We start from the raw sequence: 23,116 nt of genomic DNA, 5'->3' as shown, positions 1-23,116 counted from the left end.
GAATAATTTTTTGGAAGTGTCAGATCCCTTGGAGACTGCCTATGCTAATGCTGAGTGACTATCCTGTTATGCTGACTGAATATCCTTTTCCTCCTCAATGATCTTGCTGATAGCTAGTAAGAACATTGTTGGTTCTGGGCACTGCCACTAGTGCCTAAGGCCCAATTTGTCTGCCCCTGTTTAACAGGGGTGTGTAATAACAATTTTTGATGCAATACTTTGCATGTGGCTCTTTGCTGTGCTCCAATTACAGTATCTGTGAGGGGTTGCAGTGTTGTGGCACCAGCACCAGTGGCTAAGGCCCAATTTTTCTGCAACGGTTCAACAGGGGCTTGTAATTACAATTCTTGATCTAATATTTCACAGCAGGGCGTTCCAGCTCATGTTCTGAATTTGGTGGTGCAGCGGTTCTTGGGTAGGTACCCGGGCTTACAGGATGTCCTGAAACAGGCCAGGAAAGTCTGTGTGCATTTAAAAGGGTCATATAATGCCACTGCTCGGCTGACAGACCTCCAAAGGGAATACAACCTGCCCAAGAACCGCCTAATCTGTGACATGCCCACCAGATGGAACTCTACATTGGCCATGCTGCAGCGGCTGCACACGCAGCAGAGGGCCATCAATGAGTACCTGTGCCAATATGGCAGCAGAACTGGGTCAGGGGAGCTTGGTTTTTTTCCCCACGCCAGTGGGCCTTGATCAGGGATGCATGCACTGTCCTGTCACCATTTGAGGAGGCCACAAGGATGGTGAGCAGTGATAGTGCATGCATCAGTGAGACTGTCCCTTTTATTCACATGTTGGAGCACACGCTACGTGGAATAATGGACAGGGCCCTTGAGGCAGAACAGAGGGAGGAAGAGGAGGACTTCCATACCTCTCAAGGCCCCCTTTATCCAGACAGTGGTCCTGTTTGCTCGCCTAGCACACAGGAAGGGGACGAGGAGGAGGATGAGGATTGTATCATCAGCATGGAGGTGGAGCCTATCACTCAGCATCAGCAGCAGCAGTCTTCAAGGGATCATTTACAGTCCCAAGGAACCCATAGACCTTTACGTGGCTGGGATGAGGTGCGGATCCTGTCGTCCTCAGTGACCCAGAGGAATGGGCCCCAAATGACCAAACATTACATTAAAGCTGCAAGCAGTCTGAAATGACTTTTTTCTTATAGTAATCTTATTTTGTGCAGGGACAGTTCTAAACACGTAAAACAGAAAAAGTTGCGCTAACCCAAATATGATGAAAATTATTAAATGAAATATATATAGAAGGCAGCGATCACGTGACCTAACACAAGCATTAATAGAAAAAAAAAATCGCACCAACATAAGTAATAATCAAGTCCTTAGTGAATAAAACATAGATAGGAAAATGATAAAAAATGTCCAAACGATGAAATCCAGAACAAACAACACCCAGTGCACTGATGATTATGTGAGCCGCCACCACATGGACTGAGGCTTACCAGAGGGTAATTAAATAACAGCGTTATTTAAATCCACAACAGGATATTCCAGAGTGTAGGATCACAGCATAGGATGAATCAGGATTGTAACACAGACCACAGCTGATGCGAAATCCACGGCGGGATATGACCAAATTTAAAATGAAGTACTCCTCCTTTAGCCGTCTCATGCAGCCCAACGGTGTATGACATGTAGGAAAGGAGACCGCAACATGGTGTAGTAGGTACAAACTGGTTTATTTAAAAAAGTAAAATACTACTTACAAGATAGAAGTGCAAAACGAGCGATAAAAACAGATGCCGGCCGGCATGTAACAGGAGCCCTTCCTCCTTGTGTGAACGCGGTGACGTCACTGCACGCCGCCCCAGACGTGTTTTGTCATACGTTGACATTTTCAATGGGAAAATGACGAAACAGCAAACATGTGGAAGAAGGTGATCTGGTCAGATGAATCAAAAATTCAATTTTTTGGCCTAAAAGCAAAACGCTGTGTGTGGCAGAAAACTAACACTGCACATCAAACTGAACACACCATCCCCACCTGAAACATGGTGGTGGCAGCATAATGTTGTGGGGATGCTTTTCTTTAGCAGGGACAGGGAAGCTGGTCAGAGTTGATGGGAAGATGGAAGGAGCTAAATACATCATAAATTGTTTCATAAAACTGTTTACCCTGTTTTTCATAGTACTGCTCATTTCCTCCAGCATTTTCAGCCACTTCCTTTCTACATGTACTTGATGCTTGTCTCGGCCATTGTAGTCATAACCAGGGGCACATGTGACAGGATAAGAAGACAGAGTCAAAAATGTGAGACAGATGTTACCTGATAAGTGTGTGAACAAGGTCCTTCATGGCAGGATCACCAGATATTATTTTAATGAAGACTGCATGTTAACAATGTTAGACAAAACTGGAAATGACGGGAACATATAAATTTGTATATGACATTTTGTCTTTGGATTTGAATATACTTTAAAGGGGTTGTAAAGCTTCATGTTTTTTCACCTTAATGCATCCTATGCATTAAAGGGGTTGTAAAGGAAAACATTTGTTTCCCTAAATAGCTTCCTTTACCTTAGTGCAGTCCTCCTTCACTTACCTCATCCTTCAATTTTGCTTTTAAATGTCCTTATTTCTTCTGAGAAATGCTCACTTCCTGTTCTTCTGTCTGTAACTTTCTTGTGGAGAAAGCATCTTGAGGGGGGAGGGGCAAGCAGGCAAGTCAGGACACTCTCTACTTTGCAGATAGAGAAAGGAGCTGTGTGTTAGTGGGCGTCCTGACACTCCTGCTCGCCCCCTCCCCCCTCAAGAGGCTTTCTACACACCAGGGAGAAAGCCTTGCATTACGGTGGTGAGTTACAGACAGAAGAACAGAAAGTGAGGATTTCTCAGAAGAAATAAGGACATTTAAAAGCAAAATGGAAGGATGAGGTAAGTAAAGGAGGACTGAACTAAGGTAAAGGAAGCAACCCCTTTAAGGTGAAAAAACACCTTGTTGTCGTTGGCCCCCAGCCCCCCTGTTTGACTTACCTGAGCCTGGTTACCTACTGTGCACGTCCCCCAGCAATCTCTTTTCCACAGAGTCTGCCTGTTGTTGGGATAGATTGATAGCAGCGCAGCCATTGGCTCCCACTGCTGTCAATCATCACATTCAATGACGCAGCCGCCGGGGGGCGGGACGAGTCATACACTCTGCGTCTATGGATGCCAACTGTATGACACAGGAGCACTCCCGCAAGCTAACCCCCTCGGAAAAGAGCTTCCCAGAGGGGGTTAGCTTTAGTGGGGAGGAGCCGAGACAGCCGCTGTGGGACCCCAGAACAGCAGGATTGGGGCCACTCTGTGCAAAGCTAACTGCACAGTGGAGTTTGTTATTTTTTGTTTTGTTTGTTATTTTTTTTTAAAATCGAACCTTTACAACCCCTTTAAAGCAGTACTTTACCCAAAAACCTTGTATATAGTGTTAAATGTCTGCTCAGACTGTCCAGTGGTGAAATTCAGTGTCTTTATTTGGTGCTTGTGCATCGTTCATCTCATGATAGGTGAATTTTAACCAGCTATTACAAACCAATACCTTGCCCCCCAAACTGATTTAAGTTGGAATTAGGGCAATGCCACAGCTTTATTGAACTTACCAAATGTAACAATATTCAAAATATCACATTTGTATTTTAAAAAAACTGTGTTACAAGGGATAAAAGATAAGAGAAATGAAAGGGAAAATGTACATGATGAGGTGCATATGTGTCAAAAATTCCATGGCATCCCATTCAAACTGTGTCCCATTCCATTCAAACTGTGTTGCCCACCTCAGGGACTTGTGAGGTAACTTTGCTTAGTCTGACATTTAATCTGACATTGAAAGCCTCACCAGAAAATGTTTCCTAATGTGATAAGTATACAGTGTTCCTTTATTATTTCATTATTTTTCTTGATCACAGGGTCACGTTAAAGTGTATCTCCACTTTTTTTACAATTTTTTTAAATAATATGTAGCGCCGGGTTACTTCTAAGTACCGGTGCTGACAAAATTTAAGGGATAATCAGAGTGTAAGTGACTCTGATCCTAATTTCAATTCTAGAAAGGGGTCTCTGTTTCAGCTTGGCTGTACTGTGGGCTCATTCTGTTGTTGCTGGGGTGTTTTTCCACCCGGGGCGACAGGTGGCAGCAGTGGAGTTGAGGTTTGGGTGTTCTCTCCCAGCGGCCAATCAGGAGGCTTGTGCCTCGCGGGGCATGCTGGGAGAGGGTACTTATGGAACAGATGCCATTTCTTCCGGTGTGGCACCCACCTTCAGGGTGGCCACATCACGGCGCTCCGGCATTATGGCCTACCTGGCCGGAGTGTGCGTGCTATGCAGTGTTCCTGGTTTCGGGCCTAAGTTGGTCCGGAGCATTCGAGCAGGAAGGGAACTCAGTGGTCGACTGGGTTTCCACTTTTGAAGATCCCAAGCAAGTGTAGCTGTTCGGTGGGGAGTCCATCTGAGGAGCGCCATTGAGAGGCTGGCGGTCCAAAAGGATTCTGATGAACCACCGGGGATTGAGGTGACCGGACACTGATTGACTCCTCTCTCAGTCGATACCTGGGCGACGTTAAAAAAAGAGGATCCAGGCGTAACTTTACCTAGGAGGGTTATCTCCGTATCCACAATCAGAGAGGGCCTGTGGCAGAGGTTCCTCCCTGACATTCATTCAAAAGGGCCTGTGGCAGAGAATCCTCCCTGACATTCATTCAAGAGGGTCTGTGGCAGAGACTTTGTTTCTAAAGAGATTCGAGCGGTGTTCCTGCTGCTAGATCAGTGAGAGAGGCCTATGCGGGCACGCTAGGCCCACTCAAGCAGGAGTGGTGTGAGAGTATTACGCTTGGGAACAGGACTGTTTCAGATACTACGCCTGAATCTGCTGTTCTCCTTTTCATCCCTATCCCTTTCATCACCTGTTCACTGTTTTACCCTGCTGGGTAATAAGGAGCACATAAAGACATTTCTTCGTGGACATTCCTTTGTTGCTGTTGTGTGCATTATTCATCCCTAGACATACGGAAAGAGCCATGAGGTAAATCTGCCATTCCAAAAACAACCAGCGGCTCCTTCGGGGGTGAGCGCTACAAATATTAGAAATAGTATCTATCTATTTTTCTGTTTATGGGGTTTGGGAATTGGGATTAGCAGACAATGATCTTCAAACGTTCCTTCTCCTGTTTCTCTTTGGTTCACTGAGTATGGTAAGCAGTTAATTAGGTTATTGATATCTCCAGCTTCTGTATGCTAGGGAATGCATATGCTCTGGCTGCAAAATTTAATAAAAAGTGGAGGGCACTAGAAGAATATAGGTAATTATAGAATAAAAAATGTCAAGTAGGTTAGAGATATAAAGCTCACTGTAGTTTAACTAGGATATGTAAAGGAAACCTATACTAACATGAATATTGAGGCAGCTATTTCTGACTCCTCCTTTTGAACATGCTAGTTGCCTGTCTGCCATGCTGACCCCTGGTTTCAGAACCACTTACCTGAAATAAGAATCCAGGCCAGCAGTTCTTATGTCACTCAGATTTTACTGACTTCATAATTGTTTTTGGTCAGTGGCTCACAAATATTGATGTCAGGGACTTCCAGGAAATTAGCAAAATGTTGGTGAGCAATGACAGCCTCAATAGGTCAATCAGCACAGGTTCCACTTTCCATAAGATACTGTGAAAATCTTTTTTGACTTTACCAAACCTTAACATACTTATTTTATGATAAACTTATATCAGATTTTATTTCGCTTTCAATACCCAGATTTCTTTTTGGAGCCATAGATTATTATATTTATGCTGGAGTGATAAAGGACAGATTGCTAAACTATTCAGATGGCAAACTGCTTATTCGCACATTAACATTGGTAAACAGCTATTTATTTATTAACATTCACAGATTTATTCATTAAAGCTTTAAAAACAGTCTGGAATAGTTCCATTTTTATTCACACTCTGGTCTAATATTGGGTTTTGCAGTATCTGAAGTATTAATCAAAGTGCTGCCAGTACAAACAGTTGATATGTGTCCAAGAGTAAAAAAAATCATCTATATTTAACCAGAACTTGGAAATGAATCAGTAGTTATGTACATATTTCATGCCTGTGTGTTTTTATTGTGATACATTTTCCATGGCGCCCCAAACTGAATTCCCCTGGCATCACTGCCCACAGCATTTTAAAAGGAGTGAATTTGTCTTCCAACTATAGAACTTTACTTTCTTGGCTGAGTATTGTGCACCATCCATAAGAGTGAAATGTTCTTGTAGAAGGCTACAACATTCAAAATTCTACATTCATTATATGGGGCTCATAAGATATTCCTTCAGCTTTAGAGAAAACCTGTGATCGAAAAAATGTGGAGATTGCTAGGGCTAATTTCTCCTGAAAATACCAGTTACTTTGCAGTCCTGCTGACCCTCTGATTTCAGTACTACCTGAGACACTCCTCTGGAAGAAAAAATAAACAAATATATTTTCTCCTATTTTCCACGTATGCATACTGGTTCCAAGCTGGTGACATTCAGGCCAGTGGGTAAGCACTACTAAGCTATCAACTTGAGTACAAAGGTTCTTAAAGTTCTTCTCCAGTCTTTCACCACAAACAATACCACCACTTGCTTATAATTAATTGTTGCAGAAAAAAAGTTAAAATCCCCTTTGACTCACCTTAATTTATAGTCCTGACTGTGATCTCGTCCGACTGCAGTGGGGGGGAGGTTCTTATTGCTCACATCTCTGCCTGAATGATGTAGACACATCCTATTAGCTGTATATTGGCAAGGTCCTCTAATGCCCCATACACATGATCGGAATTTCCGATGGAAAAAGTCTGACTGACTTTTTCCAATTCCGAACGTTTGTATGCCCCATCGGATTAATTTCATAGTAAATTCAGATGGATTCCATCGGAGTTTACATAGAGAACATGTTCTCTTTTCCTCCGATGGAATTCCGTCGGAATTCCGATGTGAATTTGGTCGGACAAAGGTCCAATCATGTGTGTACGGGACATTAGGCTTCAAAAGCATGATGATCTCACAACAATGGGACCAATCTGCATTGGACACAGGCTGCTGCACTAGATCACTTGTCTTCACCACTGAAGTAGATCAGCAGAGTCAACTAAGATAAAAAAACTGCTTTGTGGGACCTGTGTAATGGTGGGTGAAAGGAGGAGGCATGGCAAGGATGGGGGCACTTTTGCTTTTTCCCAGAGTTGGGCTTTAATTTTAAGTGTTTGTGTGTTATAGTGTATAATAGGTAAATAACTACTTTATTATTTACTTCCTTTAGAAAGTGTGGACGTTTTTGTACATGCAATCCAATCATGGTGGCCTGTAAAGGAGTGTGGACCCAACCCTTTTGGAAGGCAGTCACTGGTGAATTTCTGGCTATGCTCATATTTGTTCTTCTAAGCCTTGGTTCAACCATTAATTGGAGTAAAAAAGAAAACCCTCAACCTGCAGATCTGGTCCTTATTTCACTTTGCTTTGGATTAAGCATTGCAACCCTAGTGCAATGTTTTGGACACATAAGCGGAGGCCACATTAACCCCGCAGTTACAATTGCAATGGTTTGTATGAGGAAGATCAGCCTTGCAAAGTCAGCCTTTTATATCGTTGCACAGTGTCTGGGTGCAATTGCAGGAGCAGGAATCCTCTATGTAGTCACTCCATCTGCTGTTGCTGGAGGATTAGGAGTTACTGAGGTAATCACCAATTCTACTTTATTATTTAATCTAACAGAGAAGCCTTTATTTTTTGTTTAATATTTTGTGATGCAAGCAAGCATTTAATTCTGCACAGTCAACACACTTGTAGAACTGTGTCATGCCCCAACCCTTCAAAACCAATAATTTATGCCGCGTACACCCAATCGGAAATTCCGACAAGAAAACCGTAGATTTTTTTCAGACAGAATTTTGGCTCAAACTTGTGTTGTATACACGCGGTCACACAAATGTTGTCTGAAATTCCGACCGTCAAGAATGCGGTACAACACTACAACAAGCCGAGAAAAACAAAGTTCAATGATTCTGAGCCGTGTTTTTTTGTGCGTCGTAATTTCCGACAAGAACTTTTCCCATCGGAAAAATTGAGAACCAGCTCTCAAATTTTTGCTGTCAGGAATTCGGACAGAAAAAGTCAGATGGAGCCTACACACGGTCAGAATTTCTGACCAAAAGCTCACATCGAACTCTCCTTGTCGGAATTTCCGATTGTGTGTACTCGGCATTAGATTAAGTATTGACTCATTTGCATGCAGTCCTTCCTAATAATCTAATAACCAATCAGTGATGTGCCACCTGGAGATAGATCACCTGTACAACGAATCCTTTTGAAAGGATGTTATTATCTGTAACTAAAGGAAATGTCTACTTTGTCAACTACTGTATTTATTGGTGTATATCACACACTTTTTTGCCCTGAAAATCAGGGCAAAATCGTGGGTGCGCAATATACGCCGATACCCGCTTCCCGCGCCGTGTTTGAATGCCTGCGCCGACATATACCGAGTGCAGTACGCTCGGGTACATTCGGGCCGGCTCGGCTTCACTCGTAGTCACGCTCTGTGACGTTTAATGCGTGAGAAGCCGAGCCTGGCCGAATATACCCGAGTGTACTGCGCTCGGTATACATCGGCGGAGGCTTCAAACTGAGCGCGGGAAGTGGGGATTCGACATGAAGACAGCGCAGGAGAAGCCGGGAGGACACCACTGAGGCCGCAGACGGACGCCGGAGCGGACGAGGTCGCCGATGGACGCCGGGCAAGACACCAAAACTGTAAGTAGTAAAATTTAATAAAATGTTTTTTTACAGGAAAAACGGGTCAAAATTAGGGGTGCGCGCTATACGCCAGAGCGCGCAATACCCCAGTAAATACGGTAAATTATGTTCGAATACTGCCAAAAACCAAAATGCTGTTTCCTCGCTGTATGGCTAACAAGGGGCATTCTCCACAAGATTGGCACAGAGAATTCCTACAGAAATTACATATTGGTTTCATGACTGACTCAATGCTTTTCCCAGAAGCCTTCATTTCAAATTTCACTTTAGGGTTACCTACTTGTTAGGTATTGAGATCCCCTTTGATTATTAGTTCACAGCGCTTCACCATCACTTTCCATATTTGATTTTTTTTCTGTGTAAGGCAGACTTTAAGGTGATTGCAGCAGTGCCCCCCGGTGTCCAGTACAGATAGCGCAAGAGTACTACTATTTCCTGCAAACAGCTGGAAGACAACTTAGTAGCAACTCGCGCAACAGGATTTTAACAGTTAAAGGAATGCAGATGATGCTCCCTTTTTTATTACAACAGTGGGATTGCCCAGGTTCTAATAATGAAGAAAAACCTTCCCACTCTCTTACTTTGAAAGTTTCAAGAAAGGACATTGAAAGGAGTGTGCAATAAAGTAAAATGTGCAATAGAGTTTCGCTTTAAGCTTAGATTGGAAGTAGACAGCAGGAGGGCTAATGCTTTAGTTTAGAAGGAGGCAAATTGTTGTCTGTGTTTACTATTATTGACTCCCACAATTTCATTTTGAGATCTCCCTTTACCACTCTTTATTATGTGGAGCTCTGTTGACAACCTTTGGAAGACCAGATCAAGGACAGAATCGTGGTTGTTGTTATAGCATAAAAGTGTATCTGGGCTTTATAACGATTATATTATACAGTATAGTAAAAGTATGTAAGAATAAAATGATAACTAAAAATAATAAAAAGAAAAACATTATATTTTACATTTTATGCTGTGTTTCATTTAAATATAGCCCTCTTATTTAGTAATTTTTGTATTTAATACATTCATAGGTGAATGAAAAACTTTCTCCTGGTCACGGGCTCCTGGTTGAATTGATAATTACTTTCCAGTTGCTTTTTACCATTTGTGCAAGTTGTGATTCAAAGCGCGATGATATCACTGGATCAGTAGCACTAGCAATTGGATTTTCTGTGGCAATAGGTCATCTGTTTGCTGTAAGTATAACCACCATTGTAGATATATTATTAGAACATGTTGTTATTTGGGTCAAACATTATAGGAAATATGTTTTAGGGCCCATTCACACTTATTCATTGTAAAAACAGGTGGGTTACCACAGCACATGGATATGTGTTGCAAGAGTTAAGCCATTGCAGTGTCATTGAAATGCAAGGCCGGATCCACACTGCTCCGACATGAAAGTCAGATGACTTCTGATCCGACTTTGCCCTGCCACTTCATGTCCAACTTCCATGCAACTTCAATGGACGGGATCAGACCATCCCAGGCTCTTTGAGTCTGGTATGAATCTTGAGAGATGTAACCCCATGCCAAAATAAAAAAAAAAGTTGGGGATACCCCCTCAAGACCATACCAGACCCTTCAGATCTGGTATGGATTTTAAAGGGAACCCCACACCAATATAAAAAAATGGTGTGCGTTCCCCCCCAAAATCCATACCAGACCCTTATCTGAGCATGCAGCCCGGCAGGTCAGGAAAAAGGTGGGATGAGCAAGCTCCCCCCTGCCTCCTGGACAAATACCAGGCCACATGCACTCAACATGTAGGGGGTGGGTGCTTTGGGGCAGGGAGGGCCATGTTGATGGGGACAAGGGTCTCTTCTCGACAACCCTGGGTGGTGGTTGTGGGGGTGGGTCTGCAGGCAGGGGGCTTATCAGAATCTAGAAGCCCTCTTTAACAAGGGGGCCCCCATATCACTCCCCCCGTGTTAAATAGTATGGTGCACATTGTACCCCTAACTATTCACAAAAAAAGTGTCAAAAATAAATATAATCAAAGGGAAACAGCAACACTGACTTAACCCCCCTCCCTACTCCCTGAGAAGTACCACTTCTTGGGCCCCTCTGTTGAATCTGTGGACTGATGTAGTCCCGGGAAATGTAATTTAAGCCCTGGTAAGTAAGTAGGAGCAGGAGTGTGGTCTAGAACAGCCTTTTTCAACCAGTGTGCCGCGGCACACTGGGGTGCCGTCAGAGGTTCTCAGGTGTGCCGCGGGGTCAGTGGAGAGAAGGCTGTCAGATGAGCTCTCCTGCCGAACTGTGAGAAGCTCTGTCGGCTTCAAAAATGAAAGTAAAGTGCAGAGGAGTGTGTTGTGCTCTCTGCTTCCCCCTAGAGTGCAGTACCCGGCTAAAGAGAAATCTGAAAAGGTACTGCGCTAGAAGCTACATTATTTTTTTTTAAAAATGGCTTTATACATGTGTCTGTGTGTGTGTGCACATGTGACTGTCTGTCTGTCTGTATGTGTGTGTGCACATGTGACTGTATGTGTGTGTGTGTGTGTGTGCACATGTGACTGTCTGTATGTGTGTGTGCGCATGTGACTGTCTATATGTGTGTGTGCATGTAGACTGTCTGTCTGTATGTGTGTGTGTGCGCACATGTGACTGTCTGTATGTGTGTGTGTGCGCATGTGACTGTCTGTCTGTATGTGTGTGTGTGTGTGTGTGCATGTGACTGTCTGTCTGTATGTGTGTGTGCATATGTGACTGTCTGTCTGTATGTGTGTGTGTGCACATGTGACTGTCTGTCTGTATGTGTGTGTGCGCATGCGACTGTCTGTCTATATGTGTGTGTGCATGTAGACTGTCTGTCTGTATGTGTGTGTGTGCGCACATGTGACTGTCTGTATGTGTGTGTGTGCGCATGTGACTCTGTATGTGTGTGTGTGCACATGTGACTGTCTGTCTGTATGTGTGTGTGCGCATGTGACTGTCTGTCTATATGTGTGTGTGTGCACATGTGACTGTCTGTCTGTATGTGTGTGTGCGCATGTGACTGTCTGTCTATATGTGTGTGTGTGTGCATGTAGACTGTCTGTATGTGTGTGTGTGCGCACATGTGACTGTCTGTATGTGTGTGTGTGTGCGCATGTGACTGTCTGTCTGTATGTGTGTGTGTGCACACATGTCTGTGTGTGTGCGTGTGTGCGTGTGTGTATGTATGTATGTATGTATCAGGGTTGCCAACTTTCAGTAAATTTACAAAGAGTTTGTAAAATCCATACTTTTTGCATTTGTCCATGAATGTCAGTTACAGACATGCAGCCTACATGTATGAAAGATCAAATAAACAGAACAGTAAAGTTCGAAATGAAAAACAGCGCTAAATATTGGTTATAATGTCCAATTACATATAGTGCATTCGTTAGGTGCCGGTTTTAAAATCTCAGATGTGCAGATAGTCCATAGTAGATCCTACACCTTTTTCCCAGACAAGTCACCACGCGTGGGGCACACTCCCCTTTGGGGTATTCACTCACCAGAAAGTTAGAAAATATGGGCACTGAAAGGTATCTTTACACAGGATCATCCGTTCCAAGATGGGGGTCAGTGAGGGTAAAACTCCATATAAAAATACAAAAGGATGCCAAACATAGTGTGAACCCGTTTAATTTGTAAATAAAATAAAGCAATCCCCTCACAGCAGGATCCCCGCTCAAAATGCACGTACCGTACAGTAGATGACAATACACGTGTTGGGTAAGTGCAAGTAGATTCCGACCGGTGTCCGTATCCCAGAGATTCGATATACACTCAAAACGCCGAGTCCCTTCCTGGATAGGACGCCAGTGGAGCACACAGATGGAGCGCACTCGTCACTTCCGGATCGCCGACAGCGGCGATCCGGAAGTGATCTTCTATGTAATATTTCCACACAGTTTTTTTTACATATTCACCAGAAATATAGACCCTTACGATATTATTGTGTAACTAATAGTGTTGCTCACTCTTCCACCATTCCACTCCTTGTAATACTTCCCATCCAATTTCCCACATAGAGGTACAAAAAAAATAAAAACATCATAGTGCAGAAATATCAAAACTAGATAACTTCCCAGAAAAAGCCCTTGAAGTTGTGCTCTCATAAACATAAAGTGGTCAAACATCAAATCATTATGTTGTGCTCCTATTCCTCTTCCCACCACAGGTGTCACCCATATGTACTGCAGTCTCATCAGAAATTGATGACCTCACTGGGTCTAATGCAGCATGAAAAAATTCCTCCTTGATCTTCCCCAGTATCTCCTCAGAGCTGCCAGTTGACCTCTCAAGAAAATAACTTAGTGTAATGCTTTCTATAAAAAAACACTATTCTTTATTAATATATATACTTACATATATAAAGGTGTTCACCACACACACCTAGTACTATGAAAGATTGCCAAGCCGTAACTTCCGGTCCCAATTACGTATTTAAAGTTCCTGCTTGATGACATCACTTCCTGAACGTATATGGCCGATTGGACTTTCTCAAGAGAGCTTCTTCAAGGAGTGGAATGGTGGAAGAGTGAGCAACATCTGATGGTTATTCACTCTACTACACATGCTTGGTTTGACCCAATAGTGTATAAGGGTCTATATTTCTGGTGAGCATTTGATAAATTTGTGTAGAAGTATCACATAGAAGATTATTGAAGGAGGGATATTTGCTCATGGACAACTGATATATTTATAATTCTTTGCCCAGTATATAGAGGCAATTTTTGGGGTAAAGGTGATTCTAGCTGCTAAGAAAATGTGTTTATTATTTTTATTTTTGGGCCAATTTAGAGAATAAACCCTGGATTTTCACACCACCTCAAATTAATGATCAATATACTGTATTCCCAGTACAGCAATAACGTTTTCAAACTGGATGTACTATATCTGTAATACACAGTGCCTTGAAGTATTCATACCCCTTGAAATTTTCCAAATGTTGTCATGTTACAACCAAAAACTTAAATGTATTTTATTGGGATTTTATGTGATAAAAAAGTGGCACATAAGTGGCACATAATTTTGAAGTGAAAGTAAAATAATAATTTTTTTTTTTTTAAATAAATATCTGAAAAGTTTGGCATGCATTTGTATTTAGCCCCCTTAACTATGATACCCCTAACTAAAATCTAATTGAGCCAATTGCCTTTAGAAGTCACCTAATAAGTAAATAGAGTCCACCTGTGTGTAATTTAATTTCAGTATAAATACAGCCATTCTGTGAAGCCCTCAGAGGTTTGTTAGAGAACCTTAGTGAACAAACAGCATTATAAAGGCCAAGGAACACACCGGACAGGTCAGGAATAAAGTTGTGGAGAAGTTTAAAGCAGGGTTAGGTTATAAAAAAAATATGTCAACCTTTGAACATCTCACGAAGCACTGTTCAATCCATCATCTGAAAATGGAAAGAGTATGGCACAACTGCAAACCTACCAAGACATGGCCGTCCACCTAAACTGAAAGGCCGGGCAAGGGGAGCATTAATCAGAGAAGCAGCCAAGAGGCTCATGGTAACTCTAGAGGAGCTGCAAAGATCCACAGCTCAGGTGGGAGAATCTGTCCACAGGACAACTATTAGTTGTGCACTCCACAAATATGGCCTTTATGGAAGAGTGGCAAGATGAAATCCATTGTAGAAAGAAAGCCATAACAAGTCCCATATGCAGTTTGCCAGAAGCCATGTGGGGGACACATCAAACATGTGGAGGAATGTGCTCTGGTCAGATGAGACCAAAAAAAAAACTTTTTGGGCTAAAAGTAAACGCTATATGTGGCAGAAAACTAACACTGCACATCACCATAAACACACCATCCCCGACGTGAAACTTGGTGGTGGCATCATCATGTTGTGGGATGCTTTTCTTTAGCAGGGACGGGGAAGCTTGTCAGAGTTGATGGGAAAATGGATGGAGCCAAATACAGGGCAATCTTAGAAGAAAATCTGTTAGAGTCTGCAAAAGACTTGAGACTGGGGTGGAGGTTCACCTTCCAGCAAGACAACAACCCTAAACATACACCCAGAGCTACAATGCAATGGTTTAAATAAATGCATATTAATGTGTTAGAATGGCCCAGCCCAGACCTAAATCCAATTGAGAATCTGTGGCAAAACGTGAAAATTGCTGTTCACAGACACTCTCCATCTAATCTGACAGAGTTTAAGCTATTTTGAGCTATATTTCAAAGAAGAATGGGCAAAAATGTCACTCTCTAGATATGCGAAGCTGGTAGAGACATCCCCAAAAAGACTTGATGCTGTAATTGCAGCAAAAGGTGGTTCTACAAAGTATTGACCCAGGGCTGAATACAAATGCACACCACACTTTTCAGATATTTATTTGTAAAAAAAATTGAAAACTATTTATCATTTTCCTTCCACTTTACAATTATGTGCCACTTTATGTTGGTCTATCACATAAAATACCAATAAAATACATGAAGGGCCAAATCCTCAAAATTCCTGCCTAACTTAACTTTTTCCATTTAAGTTACACTGACTTAAAATTTCTACCTAAGTGCCCGATCCACAAAGCACTTACCTAGAAAATTTCAGGCCGTGTAACTTAAATGTCTCCGGCGCAAGGTGGTCCTCTTCTGCAGGGGGCGATGACAATTTAAATGAGGCGCACTCCCGCGCCGGCCGTACTGCGCATGCTCGTGACGTAATTTTCCCGACGGGCAGCGCGCAAAATTACGTTACGTCGGGCTTTGTGGATTGCGACGGGACAATAAAGTTGCGTCGGGTAAAAAAAAAGGTACGCGCCGGGAAAAAAAATTCAAAATGTTAAAAAAAACGCGGCGAGCGAAAAAAAGATCTGTTTTTACAAGGTGTTACTAGTTTACACTTTGTAAAAGCAGAACTAATTTTACGTATGCAAACGTAAACTTACGCAGAAAACACAAAGCTGAAAAGCTTTGTGGATCTCCGTAAGTCCTCATTTGCATACGCAAAGCGGCATTTCGACTCGAAATGCCCCCAGCGGCGGATGCGGTACTGCATCCTAAGATCCGACAGTGTAAGTGTCTTACAGATGTCGGATCTTCTGCCTATCTTTGGAAAACTGCTTCTGAGGATCAGTTCCAAAGATAGGCACAGGGATACGCAGGCTGAACAGCAGTTCCGCCTGCGTATCCCTTTTGAGGATTTGGCCCATAGTTCTTGGTTGTAACATGACAAAATGTGGAAAATTTCAAGGGGTATAAATACTTTTTCAAGGCACTGTATCTGTAATCAACAACCTTCACCCCACCTTCTCTATGCTGTATGAGTGGAAAGATGGCATACCCCAATGGATTAACAACTGGATAGATATAGATAGACTGGAGTAGAGTATGTTTCAATTAAGTACCAATGAGTTGATTTTAAGCTAAATAGCTCATATTTGAAAGTGGTTTCCCCACGAGTATTGACAAAAGAAAGGGTTGCTTTAATAATAATAGATACAACATCCATCACTGCCCTACTGCCCTACTGCTGGGTAAACGGGTAGAAAATTATAAGGATGATCATGATAATTTTAATAGTGAATAAGGTTTGATTATATAAATTTATGATAATGGTGATGATGTAATGTTTGTGCTGTTGATGATCGGGTATGTTGGAGTAGTACTGTCTCAAGCTAATCACCTGCTAAGGTATGGTAATGGTATGGACAAGAATGTCAAAAGCTTATCAACATGGAACAAAGCTAATACATTTAAATTTCCCTATTTAGCTACTTCCTTTGTTTTATGTTTAATCCTTCAATAGATCAACTACACAGGAGCCAGCATGAATCCAGCTAGATCATTTGGTCCAGCTGTCATTATGAACAAATGGGAACACCATTGGGTAAGGCAAACTAAATACACTATTTACAATAAAATTGTTAAAAGTCTAATAAAATATAGATGTAGACATTATATATTGCTATTAGAGATCCTTATTTGGGCTTGTTGAGGGGTTTGTATTCTTTTATTTTTTTTTGTTTTACCTTTAACCACTTGTCTACTGGGCACTTTCACCCTGCAAAGGGACGTTTTCAGCTTTCAGTGCTCCCACACTTTGAATGACAATTGCGCTGTCATACAAGGCTATACCCATATGAAATGTGTGCCCTTTATATACACTCAAATAAAGCTTTCTTTTGGTGGTATTTAATTACTACTGGTCAATAAAACAGGCCAGGGTCAGTTCATGTAGAAAGCAGTCCAAGCGGTTGGCAGAGGCATAGTCAAAAAACAGGCCAGGGTCAGTTCATGTAGAAAGTACCAAATCTCTCGTCTACAAGTCGTTCAAAATACGGCTGCTAGACTTGTGACTGGGAAAAAACCCTGGGAATCAATCTCACCTTCACTGAGATCCCTTCACTGGTTACCAGTAGTGTTGAGCAGAATACGCCATATTCGATTTCGCGATATATCTCGAATATATAGTCGAATATTCGAGATATATTCGCTAAATTCGAATATTCGTGATATTTTATCGAAATGAAATTATTGCGAATTTTCGCTATTGCGAATGCGAAAATAATTGCGAATTTTCGATAACTGTGGTAGGAGCACTCTGATTGGCTCAGAATATTCTTGATATTTTTTCGAAATTTCGCAAAATGCGAATGCGATATTTACTGCGCAATTTCGACAAATGCTGTAGGAGCACTCTGATTGGCTCAGAATATTCTTGATATTTTACAATACAAAATAATTGCGAATATTCGGCAAATTCGGAAGGAGCACTCTGATTGGCTCAGAATATTCTTGATATTTTACAATACAAAATAATTGCGAATATTCGGCAAATGCGGATTGCGGAAGGAGCACTCTGATTGGCTCAGAATATTCTTGATATTTTTTCGAAATTTCGCAAAATGCGAATGCGATATTTACTGCGCAATTTCGACAAATGCTGTAGGAGCACTCTGATTGGCTCAGAATATTCTTGATATTTTACAATACAAAATAATTGCGAATATTCGGCAAATGCGGAAGGAGCACTCTGATTGGCTCAGAATATTCTTGATATTTTACAATACAAAATAATTGCGAATATTCGGCAAATGCGGATTGCGGAAGGAGCACTCTGATTGGCTCAGAATATTCTTGATATTTTTTCGAAATTTCGCAAAATGCGAATGCGATATTTACTGCGCAATTTCGACAAATGCTGTAGGAGCACTCTGATTGGCTCAGAATATTCTTGATATTTTACAATACAAAATAATTGCGAATATTCGGCAAATGCGGAAGGAGCACTCTGATTGGCTCAGAATATTCTTGATATTTAACAATACAAAATAATTGCGAATATTCGGCAAATGCGGATTGCGGAAGGAGCACTCTGATTGGCTCAGAATATTCTTGATATTTTTTCGAAATTTCGCAAAATGCGAATGCGATATTTACTGCGCAATTTCGACAAATGCTGTAGGAGCACTCTGATTGGCTCAGAATATTCTTGATATTTTACAATACAAAATAATTGCGAATATTCGGCAAATGCGGAAGGAGCACTCTGATTGGCTCAGAATATTCTTGATATTTTACAATACAAAATAATTGCGAATATTCGGCAAATGCGGATTGCGGAAGGAGCACTCTGATTGGCTCAGAATATTCTTGATATTTTACAATACAAAATAATTGCGAATATTCGGCAAATGCGGAAGGAGCACTCTGATTGGCTCAGAATATTCTTGATATTTTACAATACAAAATAATTGCAAATATTCGGCAAATGCGGAAGGAGCACTCTGATTGGCTCAGAATATTCTTGATATTTTACAATACAAAATAATTGCGAATATTCGGCAAATGCGGATTGCGGAAGGAGCACTCTGATTGGCTCAGAATATTCTTGATATTTTACAATACAAAATAATTGCGAATATTCGGCAAATGCGGAAGGAGCACTCTGATTGGCTCAGAATATTCTTGATATTTTACAATAGAAAATAAAAAGTGTTTTGCATTGGTGGTGATTCTTTACTCTATCCATGTTTTACTTTTTACTCATACTCATATCCTGTCACAGCCGTTTGTCAATCAAACACCTTGAAGATTGAACACGTTCATGCTGCATGCTTTGGACTTTTTTTCACTTCACATATCAAAGACATTTTTATGAAAGATTATTTTTCTATTATTGGGACTATATTTCTTTATATATTTTTTTCACTGTGTATTTCACAAGTTATTTGCGCTTGCTTATTTTATAATTTGCCCACATGTCTTGTCACTAGACATATTTTTTATTCTTGTAGAGCGACTCCATTTTCTGTCTTGTATTAATTTATGTTGTATAACATTTTTGAGTTGCTGCTGTATTCTCCCCTTTTTTTAAGGTATGCGCAATTTTTTCCTTCTTACAAAAAAAATAATATCAAACATACAAATATTCATAACAGAAACATACACAAAGCCCCCCCCTTTTGCATCAGAGACAATCAGAGTTCTCCTACCACAGTTATCGAAAATTCGCAATCATTTTCGCATTCGCATTAGCGAAAATTCGCAATTTTTTTTTTTTCAATTCGGCAACATAAAAGGATCGCCTCAGCTTAGCTACTCGGCCCAGGGTCTCTAATCATACCAGCAATGCTTTTAGACGTCGATAGGATGTGATCTGTTTTAAAAATAAAATTGAAAAAATGCGAATATTCGGAATTGCGAATATTCACCGCGAAATTCGAAATATATCGCGAATACTCGAATATGCCATATTTGAGCCGAATATTCGCAATACGAATATTCGTGAGCAACACTAGTTACCAGTAAAAGACAGAATCACTTTTAAAGCACTCTGTCTAACGCATAGATGTATCTATGGGAATGCTCCCCATTATCTATGCGAAAAAATAAAAGCTCATAATCCCAATCGCGTTCTGCGATCCACCAATCAAAATCTCCTCCAGATACCGAAAGCCAACTACAAGTCCAAAGGAGAAAGGAGATTCGCGGTCCAGGGTCCCAGACTATGGAACGCTTTACCAACCAGCATTCGGTTGGAGGAGAAAGATCAAGACTCATCTCTTTTGATACCAAAGGAGACAGGAACAACAAGCGCCCAGAGGCGATTAAGTTCGCATGTGTTGCGCTATATAAGTTTTCATTCATTCATTCAAAGCAGTCCAAGCGGTTGGCAGAGGCATAGTCAAAAAACAGGCCAGGGTCAGTTCACCTTGAAGGCAGTGGCATGGTTATTTAAGGAATCACGGAAAATGGTTTGCACAGATGATGAAAATGGGGAAATGATTAAAAATATGGGCTAATATTTTAGGGATGTATGATGATGTAGAAAGCATTCTTGAATGCATAGGCCAGGTTGGGAGGGACACTGGGGACAATGCTAGCTTGTACCTCTTCAAAGTCCTCTTTTGTTGCATGAGCAACATTTTTTTTTGCGTCTACGGCCTGCTTCAGATGATGGAATGCTGTCTGGGAAGTGTGGCTCGTGAAGTCGGCTTACAGCATCAGAGCAAAGGTTTTCTGGGGGGGTCTTTGCTGATAGATCAGGAACGTCACTATTTATTTGATGAATTTTAGGAAGGGAGTGGGGCTTTCTGTGGATTTGGTGTAGGTGATATATGCATTGTAAATGGCCAAATGAAAAGGATAAATTGCAACTTTCTCTCTCCACTGAGTCTGGCTGCAGCCATTTTAACTGTGAAGCTGAAGCTTCTGCCTGTTCATTTCCTGGATTTACACAGACACACACACATACACATATATACAGACACATACAGTATCTCACAAAATGTAGTGAGTGTACAGCTTGTATAACAGTGTAAATTTGCTGTCCCCTCAAAATAACTCAACACACAGTCATTAACCACTTAAGCCCCGGACCATTTTGCAGCTAAATGCCCAGGCCAGGTTTTGCGATTCGGCACTGCGTCGCTTTAACAGACAATTGCGCGGTTGTGCGACGTGGCTCCCAAACAAAATTGGCATCCTTTTTTCCCCACAAATAGAGCTTTCTTTTGGTGGTATTTGATCACCTCTGCGGTTTTTATTTTTTGCGCTATAAACAAAAATAGAGCGACAATTTTGAAAAAAATGCAATATGTTTTACTTTTTGCTATAATAAATATCCCCCAAAAACATATATAAATTTTTTTTTTCCTCAGTTTAGGCCGATACGTATTCTTCTACCTATTTTTGGTAAAAAAAATCGCAATAATCGTTTATCGATTGGTTTGCGCAAAATTTATAGCGTTTACAAAATAGGGGATAGTTTTATTGCATTTTTATTAATTAATTTTTTTTACTACTATTGGCGGCGATCAGCGATTTTTTTCGTGACTGCGACATTATGGCGGACACTTCGGACAATTTTGACACATTTTTGGGACCATTGTCATTTTCACAGCAAAAAATGCATTTAAGTTGCATTGTTTATTGTAAAAATGACAGTTGCAGTTTGGGAGTTAACCACAGGGGGCGCTGTAGGAGTTAGGGTTCACCTAGTGTGTGTTTACAACTGTAGGGGGGTGTGGCTGTAGGACTGACGTCATCGATCGAGTCTCCCTTATAAAAAGGATCACTCGGCTCTCCCCTTTCTTCAGCTCCGGGGAGCGATCGCGACGGAGCGGCTATAAACGAATAGCCGCGCTGTCGTCCCGGATCGCTCCCCGAGGGAATCTGCCCGCCGCACGCAGCGGGGGGGTACCGATCGGACCCCCCACCTGCTAGAAGGCAGGGAAGTATATATACGCCCTTCTGCCTGTCCGTGCCATTTTGCGGATGTATATAGTCGTGCGGCGGGCGTTAAGGGGTTAACATGCCTAGCAGAATTCCCGAGTCTGGCTCGGGGTGATTTTTACATACCAAAAGCGGTAATCCCGAGCCAGACTCGGGATCGCATTGCAAGATACAGGGTTACTTAACTGTGTCCCCGCTGTGTGTGTGCGAGCTGTCATTTTGCTCAATTCACACACTGGTGACCTGCGAGTGCTGCCGAGCTCCGTTCCCGAGCGGCGCAACGCACAGGGTGGAGTTTGGCGCCAAATTCAAAAAAGTTAAACCACAGTATAGATACAGTATATTGAATCTTACAGATTACAGTACTGTATCAAATAAATACACATCCCCTTTATCCCTAGTGGTCTGTCCAGTGTCCTGCATGCAGTTTTATATTATAAAAACTGTTCTTTCTGCCTGGAAACTGGAGATTGTCCATAGCAACCAAAATGTGTCAGTTTATGTCAAAAGTGGTTTTAGACCAGCTAGAAAACAGCGATAATAAATTAGAATCACTTGCAGAATTGAGTAATAGCGATTTGTGGGGAAATTCATCATCAAATACTGAAAGTAATGACAGCGACAATTCTGCAACTGAGCAAATTTCAGTGTTTTTGATTTGATTACATTATTGAATAATTTTTACTATTATTACATTATTATTTGTTATTTATTATATTATAATTTATGATTTTGTGTTTCAAACTTTATCATACATGGGATGTCTACTAGACTCTTGTTTGGACAGATTTAAGTGTGTTCTTCCTAAGAACTACAGGCCTACAATATAAAATGCCAAATTTCCATGCAAAATAATGGTACCGCTTTCAGCACCAAAAATCTGAAAGAATCATACCGCCAGGGAGATTAATGTCTAAACCGCTGGCAACAAAAGTGAGTATACCCCTAGGTGAAAATGTCCAAATTGGCCCAATTAGTAATTTTCCCTCCCTGGTGTCATGTGACTCCTTAGTGTTACAAGGTCTCAGGTGTAAATGGGGGAGCAGGTGTGTTAAATTTGGTGTTATCGCTCTCACTCTCTTATATTGGTCACTGGAAGTTCAACATGGCACCTCATGGCAAAGAACTCTCTGAGGATCTGAAAAAAATGATTGTTTCTCTACATAAAGATGGCATGGGTTATAAGAAGATTGCCAAGACCCTGAAGCTGAACTGCAGCACGGTGGCCAAGACCATACAGCGGTTTAACAGGACAGGTTCCATTTAGAACCGGCCTCGCCATGGTTGACCAAAGAAGTTGAGTACACGTGCTCAGCATCATATCCAGAGGTTGTCTTTGGGAAATAACTGTATGAGCACTGCCAGCATTGCTGCAGAGGTTGAAGGGGTGGGGGGTCAGTCTGTCAGTGCTCAGACGATACGCTGCACACTTCATCAAATTGGTCTTCATGGCTGTTGTCCCAGAAGGAAGCCTCTTCTAAAGATAATGCACAAGAAAGCCCGCAAATAGTTTGCTGAAGACAGGCAAACTAAGGACATGGATTACTGGAACTTCCTGTAGTCTGATGAAACTAAGATAAACTTATTTGGTTCAGATGGTGTTAAGGCTGTGTGGCGGGAACCAAGTGAGAAGTACAAAGACAAGTGTGTCTTGCCTACAGTCAAGCATGATGGTGGGAGTGTCAT

General features: G+C 41.6%; 1 protein-coding gene across 1 annotated transcript in view; it reads left to right on the top strand.

Annotated features, from left to right (window-relative positions):
• AQP4 (aquaporin 4) overlaps positions 1-23,116 on the top strand; it is a 42,716-nt gene that overhangs the window by 15,994 nt on the left and 3,606 nt on the right. The window contains exons 2-4 of the mRNA XM_040354100.1: positions 7,281-7,695; positions 9,799-9,963; positions 16,500-16,580. Of these exons, the coding sequence (XP_040210034.1) occupies positions 7,281-7,695; positions 9,799-9,963; positions 16,500-16,580 (661 nt within the window). The remainder of the gene's footprint in view (positions 1-7,280; positions 7,696-9,798; positions 9,964-16,499; positions 16,581-23,116) is intronic.

This window comes from Rana temporaria, chromosome 5 (assembly GCF_905171775.1).
Source record: "Rana temporaria chromosome 5, aRanTem1.1, whole genome shotgun sequence".
NCBI classification, from domain to species: Eukaryota; Metazoa; Chordata; class Amphibia; order Anura; family Ranidae; genus Rana; species Rana temporaria.
Note: the sequence above shows the minus strand (reverse complement) of the source record. Positions and strands in the feature narration are given on the sequence as shown.